The sequence below is a fragment of the Capricornis sumatraensis genome, chromosome 12 (genome assembly GCF_032405125.1).
Source record: "Capricornis sumatraensis isolate serow.1 chromosome 12, serow.2, whole genome shotgun sequence".
Taxonomy (NCBI): Eukaryota; Metazoa; Chordata; class Mammalia; order Artiodactyla; family Bovidae; genus Capricornis; species Capricornis sumatraensis.
Genome location: NC_091080.1, coordinates 84,282,573 through 84,308,729, shown reverse-complemented (window position 1 = coordinate 84,308,729; position 26,157 = coordinate 84,282,573). Strand labels below are relative to the sequence as shown.

General features: G+C 39.9%; 1 protein-coding gene across 3 annotated transcripts in view; it reads right to left on the bottom strand.

Moving 5' to 3' along the window:
• The window catches only part of UBAC2 (UBA domain containing 2), a 170,482-nt gene that overhangs the window by 47,887 nt on the left and 96,438 nt on the right, over positions 1 to 26,157 (bottom strand). For 2 of the 3 annotated variants that reach the window (XM_068984480.1, XM_068984482.1), the window contains exons 5-6: positions 18,150 to 18,273; positions 14,567 to 14,614 (exon numbers count right to left, since the gene is read on the bottom strand). In XM_068984480.1, the coding sequence (XP_068840581.1) occupies positions 14,567 to 14,614; positions 18,150 to 18,273 (172 nt within the window). The remainder of the gene's footprint in view (positions 1 to 14,566; positions 14,615 to 18,149; positions 18,274 to 26,157) is intronic. The other variant, XM_068984481.1, reaches the window with a different exon arrangement.

The window sequence follows — 26,157 nt, the reverse complement described above, 5'->3', positions numbered from 1 at the left end:
GGGAAATTCTAACAGAGGGGTCTGGCAGGCCCACAGAGCCCAGAAGCCCCAGATCAAGCTGAGAGACCCAGTGACAAGGGGTGAAGCAGTGGCAGGGGTCTTGGGCAGGCTGGGAGAAAGGTCTAGGATGTTCAGATACAGTGGGAAGGAACATGTGGGCTGTGTCTGTGAAGGCCGGTACACCCAGAACTAGAACATTCAAGCGACAGGAGCTGGGAATCCTGGCCAGCAAGAGGGCCCCAGGGGTCAGGCAACCAGAGAGCATTCTGGATCTCTTGCAGTTGTAAGTCTGGGCCAAAGGGGATAAAGAATTTAATTTGCTGGGTGGAACCATGCGAAACTCTCTTGATTACAGAGAGTAAACCTCAACTGTCCTCTGGTCTTGTTTAGTGTTAGCATGAAGCCACAGCCACAAAGGTGAGAAACCATGACATGGAACCAACACACAGGTTTCTACTGATCTCTTTCTCCAGCCAACTACGGCTGAACAGAGACCCACGTGGCAAACTGCATTGCCACGGTCCTGGCAAACCAAGGTCCTAGCACGCGAGAAATTTATCTAGCGGGACAGCAGGACAAACACAGGGGCCGTCATCCTGGAGGAAAGCGTGACTGTCTCGAGATAAAGATGAGATGGGGGAGAGACGTCCCCTGATACCTGGACCCCTTCACAAAGACTGCATATTCACTCACGACCTGAAGAAAGCAGGCCCACTGAGCCCTCATTTATTCATTCAGTGCATGTTTACTGAACTTCTATTATGTGCCAGGCTGTGTTCTAAAGGCAGGGAGCAAAACAAAGAAAATTCCTGCTCTAAAGAATGGTCCATTTTCCTACTCCTTCTTCTTCACTGAAAATGCTAAAGAAAGAAGGAAGGAAATTACTTATTGGATTATGCAAAGAATATGTACACAAATCAGAAATGCCCAAAATTATCTGTGCCATGTGTGATTAATTATGAAATGACTGTCCTTTCCATGACAGAATCAAGTGCCTTTAGCACTTATTGAAAGAATCTTGCTATCCTGTTCTTTGTCAAGTACAAAACTGATTCAGATGAATTTCCCATAGCTCTCTTTTCATTTTCATTATTATTTTGAACTATCTATTTAAAACACTGGGTATCCTTCTGACTCTTGGGAATTTGAATTAGAAGAGGAACACAATTAATTGAACTAATAATAGGTTATTTGTTTTTAAGAAACTGTCTTAGAAAGCTGCTCTAAGCTTTTCCTTTCAGTAAACCATGCATCAAGAGGATGAGGTTTTCTGAAGAAAACTGTAAATTCCAGTGGTTTAAATACAACAGAAATTTACTTCTCTCTCATGTTAGAAATGCTCCAGCCATCTTAGATGCATCCCAGGCAGTGGGGAGAAGAAAATGAGGAAGAACAAAATGACAAAAGTCTACTTTCAGGAGACTTCCTGGAAGCCCTGCCAATAAGTATGCTTGTAGTTCACTGGCCAGCATGCCAAGATTTAGCTTGACAGCTAGACCTAGATACAAAGGCAACTGGAACATGTGATCTTTTAGGTGGAGGTCCTGCTGCCTCTGATAAGATGAAGGTTCCATTAATAAGGAAAAAATACACTGGGAGGCAGCTAGAGTCTCTAGTACATGGCAAAAAGCCTTAAACACTAAAAGGTAAATACCTTTTAATATCCCTTTCAACAAGGAGACTGTCCCCTTTTATAATTATATTCACTTTCATAAACTGATTCAAAAAATTGAAATTAAGAAGTAAATAGGTTTATGTTAAAATTTGTTTCTTACATTGGACTAAAAATAATAAAAATGAATTTAAATATCAAGAATAACTTATGCATTTACAGACAAAGATTCAACAGGGAAAAACTCAATCCTTTCTAAGACCAGGAACAAGACGAGGATGTCTATTCACCACTCTTATTTAACATTACATTAGAGGTTTTAGCTAGTGCAGTAGGCAAGAAAAATAAAATGCACAGATCAGAAAGGAAGAAAGAAAACATATAAACCAAATATATTTCCTGATAACTTGATCATATATTAATATGTAGGAAACCCTAAAGAATCCACAGAAAAGCTACCAGAAATAAATAAATTGCTATTGTATCCTCGAGGATACAATAGCAATATACAGAAACCAACTGCATTCCAGGTACTAGCAACAAACATTTGAGACAAAACTCCATTTAAAATAGCATCAAAATCTCACAAATTATTAGAAATACATTTAATGAAAGATGTATAGGGCCTATACATTGAAAATTTTTAAATTAAAAAGGAGAATTAAAAAATTACATAGTAGACACATACTATGTTTATGAATTGGAAGACCCAATATTATTAAAATAGTTGTACTAGTTACACATTACTGAATAAGAAATTATCCCAGACACAGTGACTTAAAACAATATGCATTTAATATACATACAGTTTATGTGGTCAGAAATCTAGGGACTGCTTAGTTGGGTGGTGTGGCTCAAGGTCTCTCATGAGGCTGCATTCAAGATGTCATCCTACCTATGTTCATCTGAAGTCTCGACTGGGGTTGAAGGATCAGCTTCTAAGGTAGCTCAAAACCCAACTGGGAGATTAGTGCTGACTGCTGCCAGGATGCCATTGTTCTTTGCCATGTAGACCTCTCCACAGGGCTGCTTCAGGACCCTTGTGACATGGCAGCTGGCTTCCCCCAGAATGAATGATCTGAGAGAAAACAATATGGAAGCAATATGTCTTTTGTGATCCACCCTTTGAAGTCACACTCCATCATCTCTGCCATTTTCTATTCATTGTAAGTGAATCGCTGAGTAGAGCTCACATTGTAGAAGAGGGGAATCCATTTCTTGAAATACAAAATAATTTGTGGCCATATTTTTAAAACCATCAAAATGGCAATCTTTCCTTCATTGATCTATAGTTTCAGTGCAATCTCAGGTTAAATTTTAACTTTTTTTTTCTTTTTTGAAGAAAATCACAAGCTAACTTAAAAGTACATATGGAAAACCAAAGTTTCTAAAATAGATTAACCAGCTTTGAAAAAAGATGAACAAAGCTGAAATACTTGTGTTACCTGATTTTAAGACTTACCATACTCAACAGTACTCAAAGTGGTATTGGCATAAGAATACACATATAAATCACTGAAATAGAAAAGAAAGTCAAGAAACAGACCCACACTGGTCAACTGACTCTCAGTAATGGAGCCAGGGTAATATGCCAAGGAGATGTCTTTTTGACAAACATTGATGGAATAATGCTAGACATCTGTATGGAAAAAATACATCTCAATCCTTAACTTCACAAAAATTATACTCAAATTGGATCTCAGACCTCAATGTAATAGCAAAAACGATTACATTTTAGATGAAAACACAGGACAAAATGTTTGTGACATCAGATTAGCAAGTATTTGTTAAATAAGATATCAAAAGCACAAACTATTTTAAAAACTGAAACACTGAATTAATTGAGTTTAAAACTTTTGCTTATTGAAAGAAATAGTTTAGGAAACAAAGAAGCAAGCCACAGACTGGCACAAAATTTTTATAAAATATATTCAACAAAGGGCTTATACCCAGAATATAAAATGGGCACAAGAAAAGATGCTCAAATCACTAGTCATCAGAGAAACACAAATTAAAACCACAAGATATAACTGCACCCCAACTAGAATGACTAAAATTAAAATGGCTAATAATGCCAAGTGCTGCCAAGGAGATGGTGGAATTAGAATGTTCATATATTGATGGTGGAAATGCAAAATGGTATAGTAACCTTGTAAAATAATATGGTGCCATATGTTTTTCAAATGATGAATTCAAGCAATTCTACTTCTAGGTATTTACCCAAGAGAAGTAAAAACATATGTCCACACAGAAATGCATACACAGATTTTCATAGCAACATTACTCATAATCGAACCTGGATATAACCCAAATATTCACCAACTAATGAACAGACAAACACTGTGGTGTAACATACCAGGGATTGATATTTACAGTAACAAGGAATGAAACAGTAATCAAAGGTAAATGGATTTCAAAAACATCATGTTAAGTGAAATAAGTAGAACATAAAAGACTTCATACTACATGATTCAAATTATATGAGATTCTAGAAAAGGCAAAACTGTGGTGACATAAAGAAACCAGTGGTTATCTGGGGATGGCAGGTGGGTGAGAGGACAGAGCAAAAGGAATGAAAAAAAAAAAAGTTTAGGGAGAGGAGACTGTTTTCTATCTTGATTGTTGTAGTAGCTATAAAACAGTATACAAGTACCCAAATTCACCAAACTGTACACTTAAAGTTGGTATATTTTATTGTACTGTAATACTTTAATAAACAAATGAAAAAAATTTTCATAAAAAAGTAAACGTGAAGATCTAGGAAGACTGAAATTTCTATATATATACTTCTCATCTTAAAATTTATAAAAGAGGTGAGACTTTCACAGACTGAAACCAGTCTTTAGAAACAAAAAACTTCTGATATCTTGAAAATATTTCCAGCTAACATAAACTAACATAAGAAGACTTTTCGATAATAAGTTATGCTATCGTTTATAATAAATATGCCAACTTCCCTGGTGGCTCAGACAGTAAAGAATCTGCCTGCGATGCAAGAGACCCCAGTTCGATCCCTGGAGAAGGGAATGGCAACTCATTCTAGTATTCTGGCCTGGATAATCTCATGGACAGAGGAGCCTGGCGGGCTACTGTCCATGGGGTTCACAAAAAGTCAGCACGACTGAGTGACTAAGCACACACATCATGAATATATTAAAAATCACATGCATTGATTTTACCATAGTTCTTTTACAGAGGTGATAATAAAGATATAAGAAAAATATAAACATAATCAGCCCCAAAGAGGAAGGAACACTGGACATTTCTATTTCAAAACAATCAGTTGAAAGACATAATCAAAACTGATTCAAGACTTCCTATCTCTTGATAGGAAAACAATGTGAAGACTGTGAGAAAAGGAAAAAAGCACTCTGCGTGGCAACCGCCACGTAGTCTATCAGGAATCATCAAGAGTGAAAACATCTGGGTGTTTTCTGGTTGACCTCTTATCTCCATTTCTTTTCCCTTTGACTGGCAGCAGTACTGACCCAGCTGAATACATTCTACACTATCCTTTAAGCCTTCTCAAAGCCATCCTTTACTTCGTTTTCTTGTACACGACAACGCCAGAGACATAAGACAATGAGTTTGTTGAAGGTGATGTTTGAGCTGCATTTTTAATCCATCATATGGAGGACCAGTTAAATAAATATCTTTGATGGTCTTAGAAGAGAAAGTACAGTACAGCTACCGACCAATTTCTTCGTATTAAGAAGAAAGCAGAGGCTGCCAACAGCATAAAGTTTTCTTGGATATTGGTCGGCCCACAAAATTCGTAATGAAGGCTTCAGGGAACTGTTGGGGGTATGGGTCTTTCAGCACCTCTGGGCACTTTTAAAACTTCTTTATGACCAGGATCTCCCTCCAGAATCCAGTCTCCATGGATGAGGATCAGGGCCTCTCCTTAGTGGGGTTGGCAAGGGAAGATCTAAGAACAGCTGGTACCTAAGTGTCTTGTGTTTAAAGCAGACATGGATGAGAGCCTTGAAACCGGCATTGGAAGGCACTGGGCCCACTGGACCACCAGAACACCTGGCCTTTGGTCCTAGCTCAATCACCAAGCAGTTGTGCAACTTGAGCTTCAGTTCTAAAACAAGAAGCCTAGGTTCCCCACCACTGCAGAGAGTGTGTCAAGAACCTAATGAGGCGGTACACATTGACAACATTCTGACAACCACAAAGAATAGCAGTGTTTTGCTGTACAGAAATGATTATTTTGATAATACTGAATTTTGAAACTCAGCAAGTATTTCTAGAATATAGATGAAATGCCAGATGTTTTGTTAGGCACTGGGGATGATAAAGAATAATGTATAGTTTCTAAATTGACAGGGCAGATTCAGAGAAGGCTTCAGAGTTAGAACTTAAATGAATACGATTTTCTAGGAAAAGAAGGGATCTAATGGTGAAGGAATGGAGATGGCTGCAAGAAACTGCCATATGGTTATGCAAAGCTACCCCTGAAGAGCACAGATGCTAAAGCTCCAGAACCCACGTTTGAACATTGTCTCCGCTATGTATCAGCTTGTATTCTTGGCAGCTAAGTTCCTTGTGCCTCAGTTTATCTATAAAATAGGGACAACAGTGTCTACAATATCAGGTTTTTAGGAGGACTAGTTTACCTAGTTTTTAATTAGTGACTTTCCATAGCTGTTATGTTTGTGAGTAGATGGCATCCCACTCCAGCATTCTTGCCTGGGAAGTCCCATGGATGGAGAAGCCTGGTGGGCCGTAGTCCATGGGGTCGCTGGGAGTCAGACATGACTGAGTGACTTCACTTTCACTTTTCGCTTTCATGCATTGGAGAAGGAGATGGCAACCCACTCCAGTGTTCTTGCCTGGAGAATCCTGGGGACGGGGGAGCCTGGTGGGCTGCTGTCTAAGGGGTCGTACAGAGTCGGACATGACTGAAGCGATTTCGTAGCAGTAGCAGTTAAATAAATAGTATTTGTAAAGTGCTTAGAAAAGACCTGAATTAGTCTGCTTTCTGTTATCCCAAATTTCAGTTGCTTTTACAAAGGCTGTTTCTCACTCATCTTGCATGTTGGCTATAGCCCTGCTCTATGTGCTTTCTTCATTCTGGGATCTGGGCTGAGGGAGCAACTTCTACCTGGCAAATGTTTTTCTCATGTCAAAATGAACAGAGCAATGGTGGGACCACACAAGGGTGCTTAAAACTTCTGCCTAAGAAGCACCCATCACTCCTGCTCATAGTCCGTGGCTCACGTGAGTCAGAGTCGAGTCTGACGTTCATACAGCCCCTAGACGCCCTGCAGAGAGGGGCCTACGGAGATGGGGCAGCAAATACTCTCAACCAACAAAACAGCTGAACAAACTATATAATCTACTACAAATGCTTGGGACATAGCATGTGCTGAGGGTTTGTTAAAGAAAAATAAGTGATGACAAAGAAGCTCAAGACAGCATGAGATATCAGAGGGGTAAAGAGCTTAGGGGTAAACTCCTTATTACCAAATTCAGACTCAAACTGAAGAAAGTAGGGAAAACCGCTAGACCATTCAGGTATGACCTCAATCAAATCCCCTATGATTATACAGTGGAAGTGAGAAATAGATTTAAGGGACTAGATCTGACAGACAGAGTGCCTGATGAACTATGGAATGAGATTCGTGACATTGTACAGGAGACAGGGATCAAGACCATCCCCATGGAAAAGAAATGCAAAAAACCAAAATGGCTGTCTGGGGAGGCCTTACAAATAGCTGTGAAAAGAAGAGAGGCAAAAAGCAAAGGAGAAAAGGAAAGATATAAGCATCTGAACGCAGAGTACCAAAGAATAGCAAGAAGAGATAAGAAAGCCTTCTTCAGCGATCAATGCAAAGAAATAGAGGAAAACAACAGAATGGGAAAGACTAGAGATCTCTTTAAGAAAATTAGAGATACCAAGGGAACATTTCATGCAAAGATGGGCTCGATAAAGGACAGAAATGGTATGGACCTAACAGAAGCAGAAGATATTAAGAAGAGGTGGCAAGAATACACGGAAGAACCGTACAAAAAAGATCTTCACGACCCATATAATCACAGTGGTGTGATCACTCACCTAGAGCCAGACATCCTGGACTGTGAAGTCAAGTGGGCCCAAGTATCACTACGAACAAAGCTAGTGGAGGTGATGGAATTCCAGTTGAGCTGTTTCAAATCCTAAAAGATGATGCTGTGAAAGTGCTGCACTCAATATGCCAGCAAATTTGGAAAACTCAGCAGTGGCCACAGGACTGCAAAAGGTCAGTTTTCATTCCAACTCCAAAGAAAGGCAATGCCAAAGAATGCTCAAACTACTGCACAGTTGCACTCATCTCACATGCTAGTAAAGTAATGCTCAAAATTCTCCAAGCCAGGCTTCAGCAATACGTGAACCGTGAACTCCCAGATGTTCAAGCTGGTTTTAGAAAAGGCAGAGGAAGCAGAAATCAAATTGCCAACATCCGCTGGATCATCAAAAAAGCAAGAGAGTTCCAGAAAAACATCTCTTTCTGCTTTATTGACTATGCCAAAGCCTTTGACTGTGTGGATCACAATAAACTGTGGAAAATTCTGAAAGAGGTGGGAATACCAGACCACCTAACCTGCCTCTTGAGAAATCTGTATGCAGGTCAGGAAGCAACAGCTAGAATTGGACATGGAACAACAGACTGGTTCCAAATAGGAAAAGGAGTACGTCAAGGCTGTATATTGTCACCCTGCTTATTTAACTTATATCCAGAGTACATCATGAGAAACGCTGGACTGGAAGAAGCACAGGCTGGAATCAAGATTGCCAGGAGAAATATCAATAACCTCAGATATGCAGATGACACCACCCTTACGGCAGAAAGTGAAGAGGAGCTAAAAAGCCTCTTGATAAAAGTGAAAGAGGAGAGCGAAAAAGTTGGCTTAAAGCTCAACATTCAGAAAATGAAGATCATGGCATCTGATCCCATCATTTCATGGAAAATAGATGGGGAAACAGTAGAAACAGTGTTAGACTTTATTTTTTTGGGCTCCAAAATCACTGCAGATGGTGACCGCAGCCATGAAATTAAAAGACGCTTACTCCTTGGAAGAAAAGTTATGACCAACCTAGATAGTATATTCAAAAGCAGAGACGTTATTTTGCCGACTAAGGTCTGTCTAGTCAAGGATATGGTTTTTCCTGTGGTCATGTATGGATGTGAGAGTTGGACTGTGAAGAAGGCTGAGTGCCGAAGAATTGATGCTTTTGAACTGTGGTGTTGGAGAAGACTCTTGAGAGTCCCTTGGACTGCAAGGAGATCCAACCAGTCCATTCTGAAGGAGATCAGCCCTGGGATTTCTTTGGAAGGAATGATGCTAAAGCTGAATCTCCAGTACTTTGGCCACCTCATGCGAAGAGTTGACTCACTGGAAAAGACTCTGGTGCTGGGAGGGATTGGGGGCAGGAGGAGAAGGGGACGACAGAGGATGAGATGGCTGGATGGCATCACGGACTCAATGGACGTGAGTCTGAGTGAACTCCAGGAGATGGTGATGGACAGGGAGGCCTGGCGTGCTGCGATTCATGGGGTCGCAAAGAGTCGGACACGACTGAGTGACTGAACTGAACTGAACTGAACTGAAAGTGCTTAGTGACTCTGGAAGACAGGGTCCACGGGCTGAGAGAGGGACCCGAAGAGGCCTAACTTTGAAAGGCTCTGCAAGAGGGCAAGGTTTTTGCCTATAGGTAAAAGATAGGTGACAGTAATGCCAATTAGATAGCTGTATTTTATGAGGCACTCTGTGCCGGTTTTTATCAAGATGCTGGCATGATTTCATTTGTCTTGCATTGAACATTTAAAAGTCTACCAGTCACTCCCCATTCAACACTTGTCTAAGACAACATTCTGTCAGCAGTGGACTGAGTTGCAACTGTCGCAACAAAGCAGAGGACAGGTTTCTTTCAGTAGGTCCAGGCTACCTAGGGTCAGGATAGGGGAAGGGGGCTCAGAGAGGAAGGGAGGGAAAAGGGGGGGGAGGAAAGAGAGGGTGTGAAAGAATCAGAGAGAGAGAGGGCACTGTACAATGAACTGATAAGCACTCAGTCTGGTGGTGGGATTGTAAATACTGTGTTAATTAGAAGACGGTGAAGGCATCCTCTACACAGGGCTGCTTTCTAAGGATCCACTGTCTTCTATACGAGGTTCTTTCACAAGCCCAACCCACCTCACATCCCTCTGCAGCTTCTGTCCTCATTTTCAATGACATGCTAAAAAATCACCTCAATCCCTCAGGTTCAACTGAAAACCTTGGGCGTCGGATGATGATCTGCTATGCTGTACCCTTCCTTTGGTGAGCTGGGAGAAGAAATCTAAGGGAAGAAAGAATAAGGAAGAAGAAAAGCAAACGTGAAGAGCAGAGAAAGATGTGAAAAGGAGCAGAACCAACACCCATCCTTATTCACCTGGGAAACAGGTCAGGGCTCCAAAACTTCCTCCAAAGAAGTTCTGATTTTCACAGTGGATTCTGCTAGGTCCGTGAGCTTTTTTCCCTTAATGATTTATCATGGAAAGCCCATCAACATAAGGTACTGTTTGATGCTTTTTCTTTTACAGTTACCATCAGACAATGTTTTACTTTTTGTCTTTAAAACTTGTGGAGGGAAGAGAGACAGGTAAATTATAGCCCAGAGATGTGCCATCCTGATTCCCCCAAGGCTGCTTAACTCTCCCCTTCCCCGCTTCTGTGACTTACAAACCCTAATAAGACGTCTATAATCTTGTACCATCGTGAAGTTTCTGTTTGAAAAGCTTTAAAGATTTACTCTTTAAAGATCTATACCCACTGCCTACAGAAAAAACATACACACTCAGACCACGTCCAAAGTCCTAATGAATGCAGTATGAATCTGTGTTTCTAACCTTGTTACTGGGTAGGACAGACTTTCTTTCACACTACCGTGACTTGATTGTAAGATAATCAAAGTCTGGCATACTGTACAGAGCAGGTAACAAATGCAGGATATGGCCAGACTGTGAAAGTGACAGGTGGACGGGGAGAAGCCAGAGTCTGAGGAGGACAGGCCTGCCTCTTCACCTGCTCTCAAACAGCTTGAAAGAGGACCAAACGATGATGAAGACATGAATTTAAAAAAAAAGAGAAAACATGGCAACAGCAGGCTCTTTCTATTTTAATCATTCCAGAATCAGCTCAGGCCTGAGACTTCAGCTTTTGAGACTTAGGGTACATCCCGCTGGTAATGACTCACTACTATGATTCAGAGGACGGCAGAAAATGAAGAAGTGCAGGGCTACAGACGGCCTGAAGGCTTTCTGCAGAACCACACAAAGAACTTAAAGTTCAGTAAGTAACCAATGTTTTCTTTATGGAAAAAAGTCTTATTAATATGGAACAAATGCAGTGGAACTGTGGAATACAGAGTGACTTCCTCCAAAGAAGGTCTCTCACAAAAGACACGAAGAAGAGAGAGAAAAAAAAAAAGACATGAAGAAGAATAGTGAGACATGAGGTGGGAACAGAACTCAAGGAGGTGCAGACTAATATTTTTGAAGTACCCACTTAAATGGAAATATTTCACTTGTGTACTGTATCAATTATTATACAATTCTGCCAACTTTCAAGGAAACAGTCATATTTATAGGCATTAACTGTTGGTATTCAAAGCCAGAACTGTCGATGGAAAAACAATGCAATATTAAAATAGGTATCAATGTTACATGTGAGTAATCTCAATCTTTATGCAAAACCAAATGCCCCTTATACTTTCTGGGCAGCAACTGTAATCCCCAAGGGATCGCAAAATGGATCCTAGCTGTTCTGGGCAAATCAACTCATTATTGCTCCTTGAAACCTAAACACACTTTCCTAACCCCTCTCCAACCAGGAAAAATACTTAGTCCTTATTCTTTTCTGCGACACTACTCCCAACCTAGCAAAATACTGTACTAATGGAATTTACCCTCCTTCTCCTCTTTTAATCAGTGGGATACTTTTAAGCTGGGTATTCAGAAACATTTCTAATCATGAAGGGATGGGTGACACAAAGAGAGAGAAAAACTGGCCTAAAGCAAAATAAATCCACCCATAACTAAATAAAATAAACCCAAAGCTGGCAGCTTTTCAGAAAAGCATGAGTAAAGGTTTTGGTTTCTATAACAGCAGATAACACATTACTTATGTTTATACAAATGTCTCTATAAGAAAAAGGCTCTTTCTCTTAAAAACACAGATTGAAATAAAATTACTTCCTTACGACACATAGTATGTTAGGAGAACTACCGATTTCAGAGCTAAAAGGTGATCTTTTTATCAACAGGTTTTCTAACATTCCTCCAAAACACTGAATATTATCTGTGCATTTTTGGGGGGAAGAGTAAAAATTTTATTTTATTTTTAGTATTTTAACATAAAAAACCCCAAAAAACAAAAAAAGGAAGTTGCTTGATAAATATGGGGAGAGGAGAAGTCACGTTGAGCAAGAGGCATCTGGGACAAGTTGTGGCTTTATGAATCTCAGACCTCGATCCTATAATCAGTGGTGTGTGAACCAAACACTCAAAAACAACACCCTCCTTTATAGTTATCCTTATCTAAAGTATACCATATTATATTAAATATTTCATAATAAAAGTGTGCTTTTCTGGAAAAAGTCAGAAACAAAATATTCATTAAATTCAAAACAAGCACTAACATCTATGGTATAATGTGAAGGAAAACTGGGGTAATTATCACTGACACTGATCATTTTAAGTCAACACAATCAATATCATCTAACTACACTGGGATAATAATAAAGAACAAGGTTGATATGAAGAGTTATCAGATTTGTGTAAGGATAACAGGTCTGTAACCCTGGTTGAATTACTTACAATAAAGTGAAGATTGAACTGGCTCAGAGATATTTATTAATAATGGGATTATTCTAAAGCTACATTCATCTGAAAATTGTATTTCAAATATCAAGCAATTCAATTCACTCTTCTGAATGTTAATGTTAAAAATTTGTTAAACTTCTGATTCCTTTATGAAATTAAATCAGCCCCTTACCACCTGTTAAGCATGTGTACTAGAAAAGGCTGACCACAACACACAAACTTTAGATTTTAAAAAGACTAGGAAGAGATGAGAAACGCAACCTTCAATTCTAGAGCACTGAGTGTCATAGAGTGAAACTTTCTGAGGTGATATCAGGAACTTATTTGAAAACCAGGAGTCTGCAAACAGAATAAAGAAATAAAATGGGATGTCTTAAAACAAATGAGTCACACAGTGAGCTTATATTAAAGAAGGGCTCAGACAATGAGAGCAAATCAATCAACAGAAAACTAACACAATGAGACGTAATACACTAAGGTACTTTTCAAATTTTTGGATGTTTTAGGAAAAAAAAGGACTGAAGATTATCACTGTTAAGAGAAACAGAATGTATCACAAACGAAAGAGTAAATTCTCAGGCTGCTCTCATTATGAAAGCAATGAACTCTCAACTTACTGTCTTCAGGTTGGTTAAAAACCTGCCAGTCAAGCTGGCAGATCAAGTGGGGATGAGATTAGATGGGGCAGAGCCTGGCCACTGTGTCTCACAGGAGCAGAATGACCCCAGGCTGTCTTAAGTCACTACAAGTCTTAAGAATACCAGGTGGCTCAGATGGTTTGAAGACCTCACAATGGAGTTCAGCTCTGCAGTCCTGAAGCCAATCAGGACATCAGTGGAAAGTGTTTCGGGAGGGGGAAGCAAAGTGACTTCAGTCCTCAGAACTGTGGCTGAAAACTGCGAGGAGTGAAGGAATAAGTTGTATATGAAAAGAACAAACACAGAAAATGGTTAATACAGAGAGCGTAAAGGAAGGACAGAAGTGAGCTGGCTAAAAGCAATGACCCAGTGTCCCATTGTACTGTTCACCCAGGAAATAAGAGTAAGTAGTGATAACTTACTTAAAATGTCTGCAGTGGAATGCATGGTGGTGGGGGTGGGGGCGGCTTAGTCGCCAAGTCGAATCCAACTCTTGCGACCCCATGGACTGTAGCCCACCAGGCTCCTCCGTCCATGGGATTCCACAGGCAAGAACACTGGAGTGGGTTGCCATGCCCTCCTCCAGGGAATCTTCCTGACCCAGGGATCGAACCCAGGTCTCCCACATTGCAGGTAGATTCTTTACTGCCGAGCCACCAGGGAAGCCCAGTGGAATGCAAAGTTATGTCCAAATCCTTTCCCCTTGATGTTATACATATCCCTGTGAATCCAGTCTGTAACTTTCTTAGTCATTTCCAAGAAAGAAATTAAAACTATGTTCCACATATACTAGTTACAAACTTAGTTTTTATAGAAATCTGGGAGTTTGAATTCATGGATGAAAAATAAAGCTTAATTTCATGCTTTAGAGTCCTTCTTGATACCTCATAGAGTTGAAGACGTATGTGAATTAAAATAAAACAAAACAATACAAAGCACGGGGATGGGGAAGATGAAGCTTCTGTGTGGCACACAGATGAGATACCACCCAAACCCTTCAGCTAACTCCCTCTTCCTTCTCCGGCCACACACCCTGACGAATCTTGCATCAGTTCTCATCCACCTGACTTTCCACTTAACCTATTTTTCCCCTTGCATGACCAAGTCTTTTTCCGAAAGAAACAAAATATCTCTCCCTGCTTTTGGCAAATCCGACTTCTTCATTTTCTTTTTCTGCTCTTTTTGTCCTGCTGTGAGCTTGATTACTGCTAATGTAATTTTAAAATAACATGGACAAGAAACTCAGCTAAAACTTCCACTAAAATTACCTTGAAAACTGAGATAATCTGGCCTCTTTTGTCTCAATGATCCACGTAACTGGCTTTTTCATTACTAAGGAAGTAGCTCTGAGATGGAATCTGACACCTGAAGACAACTGAATATAATCCATAATCTCAATATGACATTTTCCCTCAAGTTTCTTCAGGAAAGAGGGGAGGTGGGGGAGGGAGGGAAATCACACTTACAAGTCCACTTATGGCTACAATCCAGATGTAGGAACCAGAGGTGAAAAGCTATAAAAGAAAAAAAAGGCAACTAAAAATGAAATTCAACTGCCAGTCACAGCATATTTACTTTTACATAATTATAGTCATTACCATTTATGTTGTCTTAATTATATAATTATTAATCTAAACAAATGGAAGATTAGCAAATACTCTGTTATATAAAGGAAAATAATATACCAATTTTTCTTTTCTTTCCTCTTCTACCAAGACCTCATTCAGCTTTTCGACAGCCTAAAACAGATTGGTTGAAACCAGCCCGCTCTTGGGCAAAGAAAAATAAGTGGAATTCAAGCACATTCTTGTTTACAAATGGACATTAATTGGTTTATACAAAGTAAAATACTATATGGACAGAAATTATTAGCATTAACAACACGGCAAATATGTAGTCGCCGCCCAATGCTTAGGGTCAAGTAATGACATGTATTACAGTTCACATAATTCTCTTATTTCAATTTCTTATTATTGCTACTCTAGTTTTAGATGGAAGACGTCTGTCAGCATACAGGTCCTTGCCCAATGATGTTGCTCTGCTGAACCACTGATCCTCTCATTCCAGTTTGGCCCAGAAAAGAGTGAACCAAGTAACAGGCCTTAGAATTCATTAATGGCAAAAGTAGTGAGAAATGGGTCTCGTGAAATCTCTGCCTTTTTCAAATCATTTACATCCAAGGATTGTGTTCAGGGTTTCTTTCTTTTTTTTTTTTTTTAGTCATAAGACATCTCCCCAGTGTTCCTGCAAGAAAGAAAGATTTGTAGCCTAGTACCAGGATAATATCGGGACAACTGGTAAAATCTGAGTAGGACTGTATCAATATTAATTTCCCAATTTTGTTAAATGAACAGTAGTTACGCAAGAGAATGACCTTATTTGTAAGAAATACACTGAAATATAAAATTAATACTGAAATATTTAGAGGGTAAAATGAAGTCACACATGCAGACTAAAAAAAAAAAGATCTGTATCTTAGTGTTTGTTCACAATTAGATCATTAGATCATTAGATGGGGAGTTAAGCATTTCTGCTCGTAGAGAAATAAGCAGGTTCAAAAAAAAGATCTGTATCTTAGTGTTTGTTCACAATTAGATCATTAGATCATTAGATGGGGAGTTAAGCATTTCTGCTTGTAGAGAAATAAGCAGGTTCATCGCCGACATCAGCGCCAGGTGAAAACCTCAAAGTTGTGCATGTTTATCAAGGATAGATAGAAAAAAAGATACATAGAAAGAAGACAGATACAAAGGTAACAGATGGCAAAGCACAGGTATAAAGGAGTCTGACAAGCTGTGCTCTTGTGTTAGCTCATGGAGAAATGAGCATTGGCTGCAACTCTAATCCCTTGATCTAAAATTTAATCCACTGATCGAGCATGGATGCTTGTTCAAGTGTGAATGACTTTGAAAACAACAGGAATGAGAATTAGGTGTAAAATTATTTTTCTGTAGTCTTCTTCCAAAAGTACAGAGAACAGTAATACTTCCACAGCACTTGCTGTGTGTTTTTTTCTCACTGCTGGCCTCCCCGAGGGGCAAGTGCTGCATCTCAAGCTACATTTTATCCTCCATGGGCCCCAGACCTGGGCATTACATGACTGGCTCTTGAGCCCTGTGTACTTGTCAATGTCTCTTCACAAACGTCTTTGCTCTCCTGAGAAGGACTAAAGTCATTCAATCACTCATCTATCAAATGTCCCTGGTTTCAAGAAGTTGCTGAGTAAGAGAGGCACAGAAATGAGCGTGAAGGTTCGGAGTGGAGGGAACAGAAGTCTGGAGAATAAAAGGTTCACACTCACGTCAAGGTGGGGGAAGGGTGGGAGTTGATACTAGATGGACAAGAAGAAACTCTGGATGCCATTCATGATAAAGAGTTCAGATTTTATCAAGAGGCCCAGGGCATCTCCACCTCTACTTTCTGCATCAACTTCTATCTCACCAAAAAAGAAAAACAACAACAAAAAAAAAACGACAAAACAAAACCACTCACAATCTCAGAAAAACCAAAGGTGGCAGTCATACAAATATACATTATTAATATTAGGAACCAACTGACTTAGTTTCTTATTACCTGTTCTGATTACCCCAAAAACCCAATGCTACAATCTCTAAATCTTCAAATGACCATGTAAAATAGATATCATTGTTCCCACTTTACAGGTGGGCAAATGGGGGCTCAGAAAAAGTGATGGAAAAGGAAAATTACCAGAGCAAGTACTTAAACCAACATCCACTTGGCTCTAAAGACTTGCTACAGGGCTCCACTGAATTCCTGCTCTACAGGTAACGAAACGTTTTCCACCCTCAAAGCTGCTCTCTAACTAGAGCCAACGTGAGGACCAGAGGCTTCCATGACCCGACCCAAGTATCAAGCTTATGCACGCCACGTCAGAACTGGAACTTGGGCCTCTGCCCCTGGTCCAGGGTACTCTGCGACCATTGCATTCTGCCTTCTGTTGGAACATCTTAAAAAGAATTAAGCGTGCCACTGCAAACCCTAGTGATAAGAGTAAAACGTGGAAACGGGCTCTTAGGTTATGAAAGTATTAGAGAGGACAAAGGGGAGTGTAAAGCTTTGCAGGCTGAGAGATGAGGAATAAACATATTTCATGAAAAATGGTTGTAAAAGTGGTAAGGAAACACCCACCCCAGATTGGCCATTGATAACACGTGAGAGCAGACAAGAGAAGGTGGAGGAAATGCTGAAGGTTAAAAGGGGAGGGAGGAGGGCCCTGCACAGTGACAGTGGCATCCGGTTTGATGTGTGTGGGATAAGGAATGTTATGAGTATTGACAGTGGATCAAAAGGCCAAGCTACATATGGTACCACAGGAAACAGCAGAATAAAAGTTTACATTAAAAGGTGTGAGAGTGAAAGGAAAGTGACAGGTGTAATGCTACAGGTAGAAAACTGAAAATCACACGTATCTTCTATTCCCGGGCCTGGAACCTAGCAGAGAGCAATCAGTACTCACTGAATGTTGGTAAAGACGATCTTTCTCGATTTAAGTCAAACAGTAAGTCCACTAATGGCCATCGGGTAAAACCATTCAGCGAATGGCGACAGTGCAATCAAGCCTGCTGCGGCACAGGAGTTATGAGGCTGGCACAGTGTACCTGGTTCCTGCTTTAGAGCTTTACTTGTGACTCTGTATTCGATGAATTAATTTTGGCAGTGGCTTTCCACGTTCCGCCTTTGGACTGTTCTCATGTTTCCACTTCATACTGAGATTTTTGAAAAAGTACTTACACGCAATTATACAACAAAATTAAAATATTTTCCACCGATACAAATTACAGTGAAAGCGCTTATCAGATTTCTAAAGGCTATGAAAGTATTCTAGTACCTTATATACCTTGATGTTCTCATTCTGTAACACTTCCTTTGAACGTTTGATACAGATCATGAAGCCAAACTTATGGGGAAAAAAACTGTTTTTCAAGGAGATCAAATGAGAAAAAGACCAAAAAAAAAAAAAGAGAGAGAGAGAGACAGAGAGAGGCAGATCTGGTTAAAGAAATGGGAACAGAAAAAGGTATACTGTACCTGTAGTCCCAATATATATATCAGTGTCTTGTTTGTGATGGACAACGGGCCCAGAATATGTGCCACTTGGACTCTTGGGATGGAGCAGTAAAATGGTACAAAGAGAGCAAACACAGGTGCCAGGCTATGCAAACAAATAAAAAAAAAATCACTATGGTATAATGCTCAATTTACAACACCAACGGCAAATGTATATCTGAAGTAACACTGCTTATCGTTTTATTTCAGTCTGAAAGCATGATCTTAGATACACAAGTTGGTTTCTATATGTACAACACATCCAAAATAATTTTTACGTATATATAATATTTTATGAGAACTCTAACTATCTAATCTTTGTTAACTTTCCCAAAGCTATTGCAAAGTAGTGGTTTGGCATCTACTAATGAACTATCAGCACTGTGAGAAAATGTAAAGCTGATGCTACATTTTCTTTTCATGAATGATTTGAAATCTGATGAAAGAAACGGGACAAACCAAAATCAAGAAGCGTTACAATTCATCATGGTAAAATGCAAAATCTTCATGTCAGACTTTGTCCAATAATTACATTTTACTGTAGCACTTGACAAGGCTCGCGCTCTTGTCCTCCCTTTCTCAAATATCTTCCTGATTTTGTCTTAAACTCTGCTTCTTGCTGGTTTACCCACGATTTCTTCCACTTCTCTTCTACCTTCTCCAGGGTTCCACTGAAGACTTTTCTCCTTGCTCTAGTCTCTCTCTGTATACTCCTAAGCCCTTCTACGCCTTCAACTAAAAAAAATGAAGTGAGTCCCTAAGCTGTCTGACTGTCCCCTCACCCTGGCTATGAAATTCGATCTGATATCTTCAACTTGACATACTCAAAAGTCACCAACGTCTTTCTACATGAAGACTTGCTTCTCTTGAATCCATCTCCTAATACTGCCAACAGTATTTTCTTCCCCCAAACACAGCTCTGACCATGTCACACCCCTGGTTAAAACCCTTCCTTCCACAGGCTCCCAGTATCCAAAGAAGAAATTCAAACATCAGCATGAACCAGCAAACCCTGCGATTCTTTCTTACCAGTGTGGCTTCCTACAACCATCCCCTTCTCCCTTCCCCTGATCTGGCCCATCCCCTCTCACCCCCTCCTTGTCCAGATGCTCCCTGGGCACCTCAGCCTCTGCTGACTACTCACTGATGCAGGTTATTCTTTCAACACAAAACTGTCGCACTTTTCTGCTTAGGAAACTCATGCTTGTGGTGCACGACAGAGCTCAGCTCCTCTCTCCAGTGATTTCTCCAACCCTCCTGGCAGTTAGCCGCTCTCCTTTACCCTTGAAGCTACCCCAGTTTCACTGTTTGAGTGAATCAATGAATCAATTACCTGGGCACTGTGTGAGAGGCCGCAGGTCAGGTACAGGAGCTCCATCAACACCTCTAAGTAGGAAGCAGCCCCTAACCTCAAGGAACTAGCTCCAGGATCGCAAACACACATTCCTACCAGGGTAAGGCAGGAGACATGAGTGAGTCCTGTGGTTTGGACACACACTTAACACACATTCTTCATTAAACACTTGTTAATTTAATTAGCCTTTTATTTCCTCGTATTTTGGATGAGTGGCAGCACACAAAGAAATTACTGCATCATAAGAAAAATGTAAGAAATACTTTTCACTTCCACAAAGAAATGTTCTCATTACCGTTTCTGTGGAAACAACAGGTCCCTCTAGAACATTTTCCCATCTTTGATAGAGAATATGTTATTAAAAAATCATCCACTGTCCTTTCTACTCTTAAACAAAACAAAAAGCCAACACATGTTGAAAATGAGGTAGATGGCAGCACTCTGAAACTTCTTCTATTGGTACTTGCTGAATGAATGAATTTCTCTTTAAAATGGTAAAACCATACAGCAGGATTTGTCTTTTGTTTTAAAAAGTCCCTTTTCTTGCTTTATTATTTTTAATGGGATTAAAACATACAGTTTCATAGATACACTCAAACTATCGCCTATTGGTCTCTTGGAACAAGTCTTTAGGTACTCAATTTATAGAAGGTCTTCTGTTTACATTTAGCAATAAAATGTAAAGAGTGAAGGTATAATAAAACATCTGAAGCAGAGTTCTTACTTGAGGGTACATTTCAATGTAAACTAAGAAATATTGATAGGAATTTTAATGACCACAGTTCATATCTTACATACCAACAGAAGAAGTTTCAAAATTCCTTAGAAGTTATTCATCATTATGCAGTTTTAAATGCTGACTAAATACTAAACCACACCTACCCAATATACAAAAGCACATATTTCAGAGCAAGGTGGTACAGGCTGCTCTGTAGAAAATTTCCACTGCTATTTCTATACACACTGAGTGTTATTAGTCACTGACCAGTCTTTCTCTTTTCCTTATTTTACAACAACATTTGTTCTTTATACTGTCAACAGTAACTCAGCTTGACCTTTTCATATTGAGAACAGCTAACTTCTGGAAGTCCTATGTGGCTTAAGCATACAGGGCTGAAGCACAGAAAGGAATACACGATATAAGGGATTCATTCACTAATGTCACTCACATTTGTTGAGTATCTCCTATATACTCACAACTATGCTTGACAGAACAAATGAAATAGAAGCACTGAGGTCAGGTCACAAATGTCCATCTTACACTTTCTATGGAAAAAGGACAGGGACTCCACTTGTATAGTACAACTAAAGAAGTCCTGGCAACTTTCAACAATAAAAATAAGGCTTGTGAACTCATGAAACTATCTGATAGTAAACATCAACAGCATCTCAAAGGACAATTACCCTGTCACCTCTTCTTTATACATGTGATTACTCTAATACCAAAAAGAGGGGAGATCCAGTTTGCTAGAACATTTACTTTACCTGGATATCATAAAATAAAAATGCTTTACTTAACAAAAATTATTTTGAAAATTAAAAGACAAAAACCCCACCAGAATGGCTTTTCAACAAACTGAAAAACTTTTCAACAGTGTCTTCTTCAAGGCTTCTTCGATCCAATTTTTTTTTCCTTTTTATTTTTTAAATTATGAAGCATGATAACATATTTACAGGAGATTTGGAAAATACAGAACAAAGTTACATATAGTTTGAAAAATTAAGATTTTTGGTTGTAGTTTAAACATCAAACTCTCAAAAATTAATAGAGTGAATAGACAGAAAAATAGAAGGATATAGCAGAACTGAAAAGCACTATGAACAACTCAACATAGTTAAGATCAATACAAATTTCACACAACAACAGGATACAGATTCTATTCAAGTTCCCGCAGACTATAAACCAGGAGACAATGGAACATATCCAGGGACATTAAACAAGGTTCAAAAATTTCATGGTCTAAAGGAGTCTTCAAACCAAGTTTTAAAGGAACTAGTTCTGTAAAAGTTTATCACACTGACCAATCAAATCATAAAATCTCTGTATTTCCCCCTCAGAGAACTGCTATACTAGGAGTTACCTTGGTGATCATTTAGTTCAGCACTTCTATTGTACGTAGTGGCATGGAGCCCCAAAGAACTTAGGTGAGCATTACTCCGTTTGACAACGTTTCTCTACGCATCTTCAGCACGGTAGAGCTTATAATAACCTCAATGGAATAATACACTGAGAGGCTAAAAGCCCTCAGCACTTTGACAGAATCCTGGAGTGGAAGGGTCTCTGAGGGCAGAGAGTCACAAATCCCTACCAAATGATTCAACTCTCTCAGCAACATCCCTCCAAACAGACAGCTGGTTTATGCAAGCACCTACAGAAGAGATGGATCTCCCAGGTGGCTCAGTGGTAAAGAATCCTCCTGCCAAGGCAGGAGACTCCAGTTCGATCCCTGGGTTGGGAAGATCCCCAGGAGAAAGAAATGGCAACCCACCCCAGTATCCTCGCCTGGGAAAGCCCACGGACAGAGGAGCCTGGCGGGCTACAGTTCATGGGGTTATAGAAGAGCTGGACGTGACTGAGCACACAAAAACAATGTGTGCCCTTTTTTTTTTTAAATGATCCCAACTTTGGAGGACTGCTTTCCTAGTCTGATTGGAGAGCTGTCTCCTTTTACCCTCTGGAGTTAGGAAGAGTGACACATGCAACCCAAACCCTTTACTGTGATCAGAAGATAATGATCACATCCCCGCCAAGCCTGGACATGCTCAGTTCATTCAATCTTTTCTCCTGAGACCTGGGACCCAGAGCCCGCACCTCCCAGGCAGGCTCTAGGTTATCCATGCCTTGGCAAAATGCAGTTTCTTGAGCTCACTGAGAATGACCAGATCACCTCTCGTATTCTGAGAGCTCTATTTCCATTAATTTAGCCTGTAAATCAGTTTGCATTTTTATATCCATGTGACACTGTTGGTTTAAACTGAGTCGATTAAAACTTGAAGGTAAATAGCACAGGTCTGTGTGCATAACAGGTGATTCTAGCTGTAAGATGCCCCCGTCAACCCCTCCCTGTTAACATGGGTTCATGCAGTCACTGATCCAGTCGGTTGGTCTCCTGCCTAAAAACAACCAACTAATCATTATATACATGCAAAAGAGCATTTTCCTCCACTCACCACAGAAACTTCTATTTCTTTCTCATTAAGCTGCTGATAAGACACAGAATGAGTAAACTACTCCCTGCACCAAGTTTCCAGACAGAACTGGCAAAATTGACATTTTTCCCTTAAAACATGTTAACACTCATATTCACACGTAATATGGATACAATATCATCAGTAGCTATATTCCTTTTTTTCTCCCCCTGGTTAAGGTTTATTTCTTCAGTCTCTTCCAAAGAATTTTTTTTAACTTAAATCTTTATAGAAAAATTTATAAAGTTCCATAGATATCAACAACTCATAAATTCCAAGGGGTTTTTGGATAACCCTTTTCTAAAAAAGAAATCACTAACAGAAAAATTTCACTTCCCATTAAAAAAAAAGTGCACACGCACACATGAGGCTAACTGATCACTACTATGCTCAGTCACAGGGTGACAGAAAAAAAAAAGCCACCACCATAAAAGGATGTCTGGTAATCTCCCTTAAAACAACATGCAAGGTTAACCTACTTCAGTTTGGACGAATACTGACTGCTGCCACACAGGGGCCCCAACAAGGCACTGAGAGGTAAGTAACAGATACTTTGCTTTTTTCAACAAATTCTTGTAAGTTAAGAAAAACTTTGAAAGTCTAGTTAAGGTTTAAAGTAAAGAATCTTTTTAACAAAAAGCTATAAACATTTCTAACATCAGAAATCTTATCATTAATATAGTTGAGACTCTCTGATGACTGGCAGTTCTAATAAGCTGGTATTACGCTAGGTGAAGGCAGCGAATCGGGCCAGAAATACCTTTGCCAAAAAAAATAGGGCTTACTTTGTATTTCTGTGTGAACTCACAATTACAAAAGACAGCATCAAGTAATCAGCAAATACTGCCAGTATTTCAGGATACTTTATGAAGGAAAAGAACAAAGTTATTGTAGAATGGAGCATTTCTACACATAAATGTACTGTGATGAAGTTATTCAGCACAATTGAGAAGTTAGTACCTGTTACTGTTTGACCAGGGATCTATGTACATAAAAGTCTTTCCTGTATTTCTGCTACTTCTCTACTTTTATACTTTCTATTATTTCTCATGATAGAATCTCAACAGTCAAATTCCTGGAGCAAAGGGTACACATTAAAAAAAAAAAAGAACTTTAATTAAAATTGATATTTTTCAGTTTACAGAAATATTTACTCTCCCACCAATGGCAGACAGTCTGGGCTTTACTGCTTCTCTGACAACATGAGTATTTTAATTCTAAATATAAACTGTTAATCTAATAAGTGAAAAAGGAACAGCGCTTTTTTGCTTTATGCTTATCTGAAGATCAGAAAGGCTAAACACAGCTCGGTATTTTCTTCCTAGAACTTCTGTATGCATAAAAAATATCACAAAACAATGAACTAGGTGCAGTGAACTGCCAATATTTATGTCCAGGTTGGGAACGGAGATGACAGAAACTCGTAGTAACATGAAAGCTATGCAGAGACTTCCTCTAAAGGAGGGTGTGCTTTTTGAGGGGGAGGGTCTTGCTCTAAGCATGATATAGGATACTGGTTAAGAGCACGGGCTCTGGAGTCGGGCTTGGGCTCTCTTATTTACCAGTTGCGTGACCCTGGACATGTTGCTTCTCGGGTTTCATCTGCTTCCCTTGTAAAATGGGGAGTAACCATACTGCCCAGTCCTTGGGTGTCATAATAAGTGCTATATAATATTGGTTGTCATAGAAAGCACTGGAAAACTGCCTGCTAGCCTTGGTCTCTCCTCCCTCTGCCCATTAACCCACTGAAGGATGAATCCAATAGGCAAAGTTTCCCCGCCCTACCACTTCTGTGGGCATTTTCTTCTTGAACTTGTCTCGAGATCTTTAGAGAATATTTCACATGGAGACTGAGTCTATGGATGTCTATACACCTAACTGTGCTGCTGGCTGGACTTTGCATCTGCTAGGATTTCAGTGCATGTTTTCTCTTGGGGGATTAATTGTAGTTCTTGGACATGACACTGCAAAGAGCACACGGCTCCAGAAAGCATCCTCACTCACTAGGCTCACATATCGTGTGAGTGGTGGGAATGCCTTTGATAAATTACTTTCAACTGGCTTCTAAGAGCTTCTCAGTAACATGACCAGTCATTTAATGGAATAATATCAACTCAGGTCACTATGACTTTTTATTCATTTATGCTTTCCATAGGCATTGATTAGCTATCTGCAGCTGGCCAGATCTGAAACATTCTAGGGGATAAAATGAGATAAAATCAGCATCCTTTAAAAGTTTACAACTAAAAAAAGAGCTCCCCACCCAGTAAAGGAGTTTGGTAGGGACAGCAGTCTCTCTGCTACGGTTAAGGGCCTCCTGCAGCTGCTAAAAGGTCCTGGTTGTGTATATGCTAAGGATGTGTAGTATCCCCCAGTCCATACAGCTTCCCAGCCTCCCAAGAAGTTCGTAAAACACAGGGATTCAATGGCAGATGAAATACCTAACATGCTAATCCCCTGAAAAACAACAGAGGTGACAAAGATCCTTGTGGTATCTGGAAAGCCGGAACAGAGAAATAAAGATGTTCTGTTAAATATCTGCAAATACTTAACAAGCCTAAGAGCCATCCTAGGTATTCACCTTCTCTTGGTGGAAATTTCAATCCAAACTGTTTTCATAGACATCCTGTTTAAGCCAGTAAAGTCTAAATTCATTTATGAAACTTTTACTTGCACTAAAATATGCTACAAATAAATTAATGAACTCCTTATTGATAGCAACTTATTCTTCTCCTTCCCTCTCTTGTCCCATCTCCCCAGCCCTTCTCTTCCCTCTGGTTCAGGCAGGTGTATGAGCTGGTATGTGTTAAAAGTTCTGAGATGTCTTCCTATTTTACTTGTTTCCTACCAGTAACATCAGATCAGGCTGGAAATAGGAGCGGGGGCTAAAATGTATTATGTCGAATGTCATTCCTGGAGCCGATCTGCCAGGAGTAAATCCTGACACTTAACAGCTGTGTCTTGAGGCAAGACTCGTGAGCGCTCTGTTCCTTGGTTTCACCACTGGCAACGGATTGGGGAAAGCTTTGTGAGAGTCAGGGAGTGAATATACCTAGGGAGCCCCGGGCACTGCCTGGGATGCAATCTATGCTGCATACTACTGGCTACTTTTATTTATCAAACACACCCTGTAGTCTAACAAAGAAACTCCGACTGAGGATCAAGAAAGCTGGGACTCTGCTACTCCTTAATGGGTATTTACTGAGTACCAGTGATGGGCCGGCTGGAGAGAACACCAAATTAACAACACAGCCCCCACTCTCAGGACTCACAGGCTAGCAGGAAACAGGAAAAATGAAACAAAACAAGAAAGCAGCAGAGATGCCAGTCCAGGGTGCAGGGCCCTGGCTAGGGCGCCCATGCCGCCAGTCTGCAGGGCGGGCAGGGCTGAGGGAGGAGAGTGCAGGACGAGTCAGGGAAGCCTCCAGGGGCAGCCGATTCTGAACA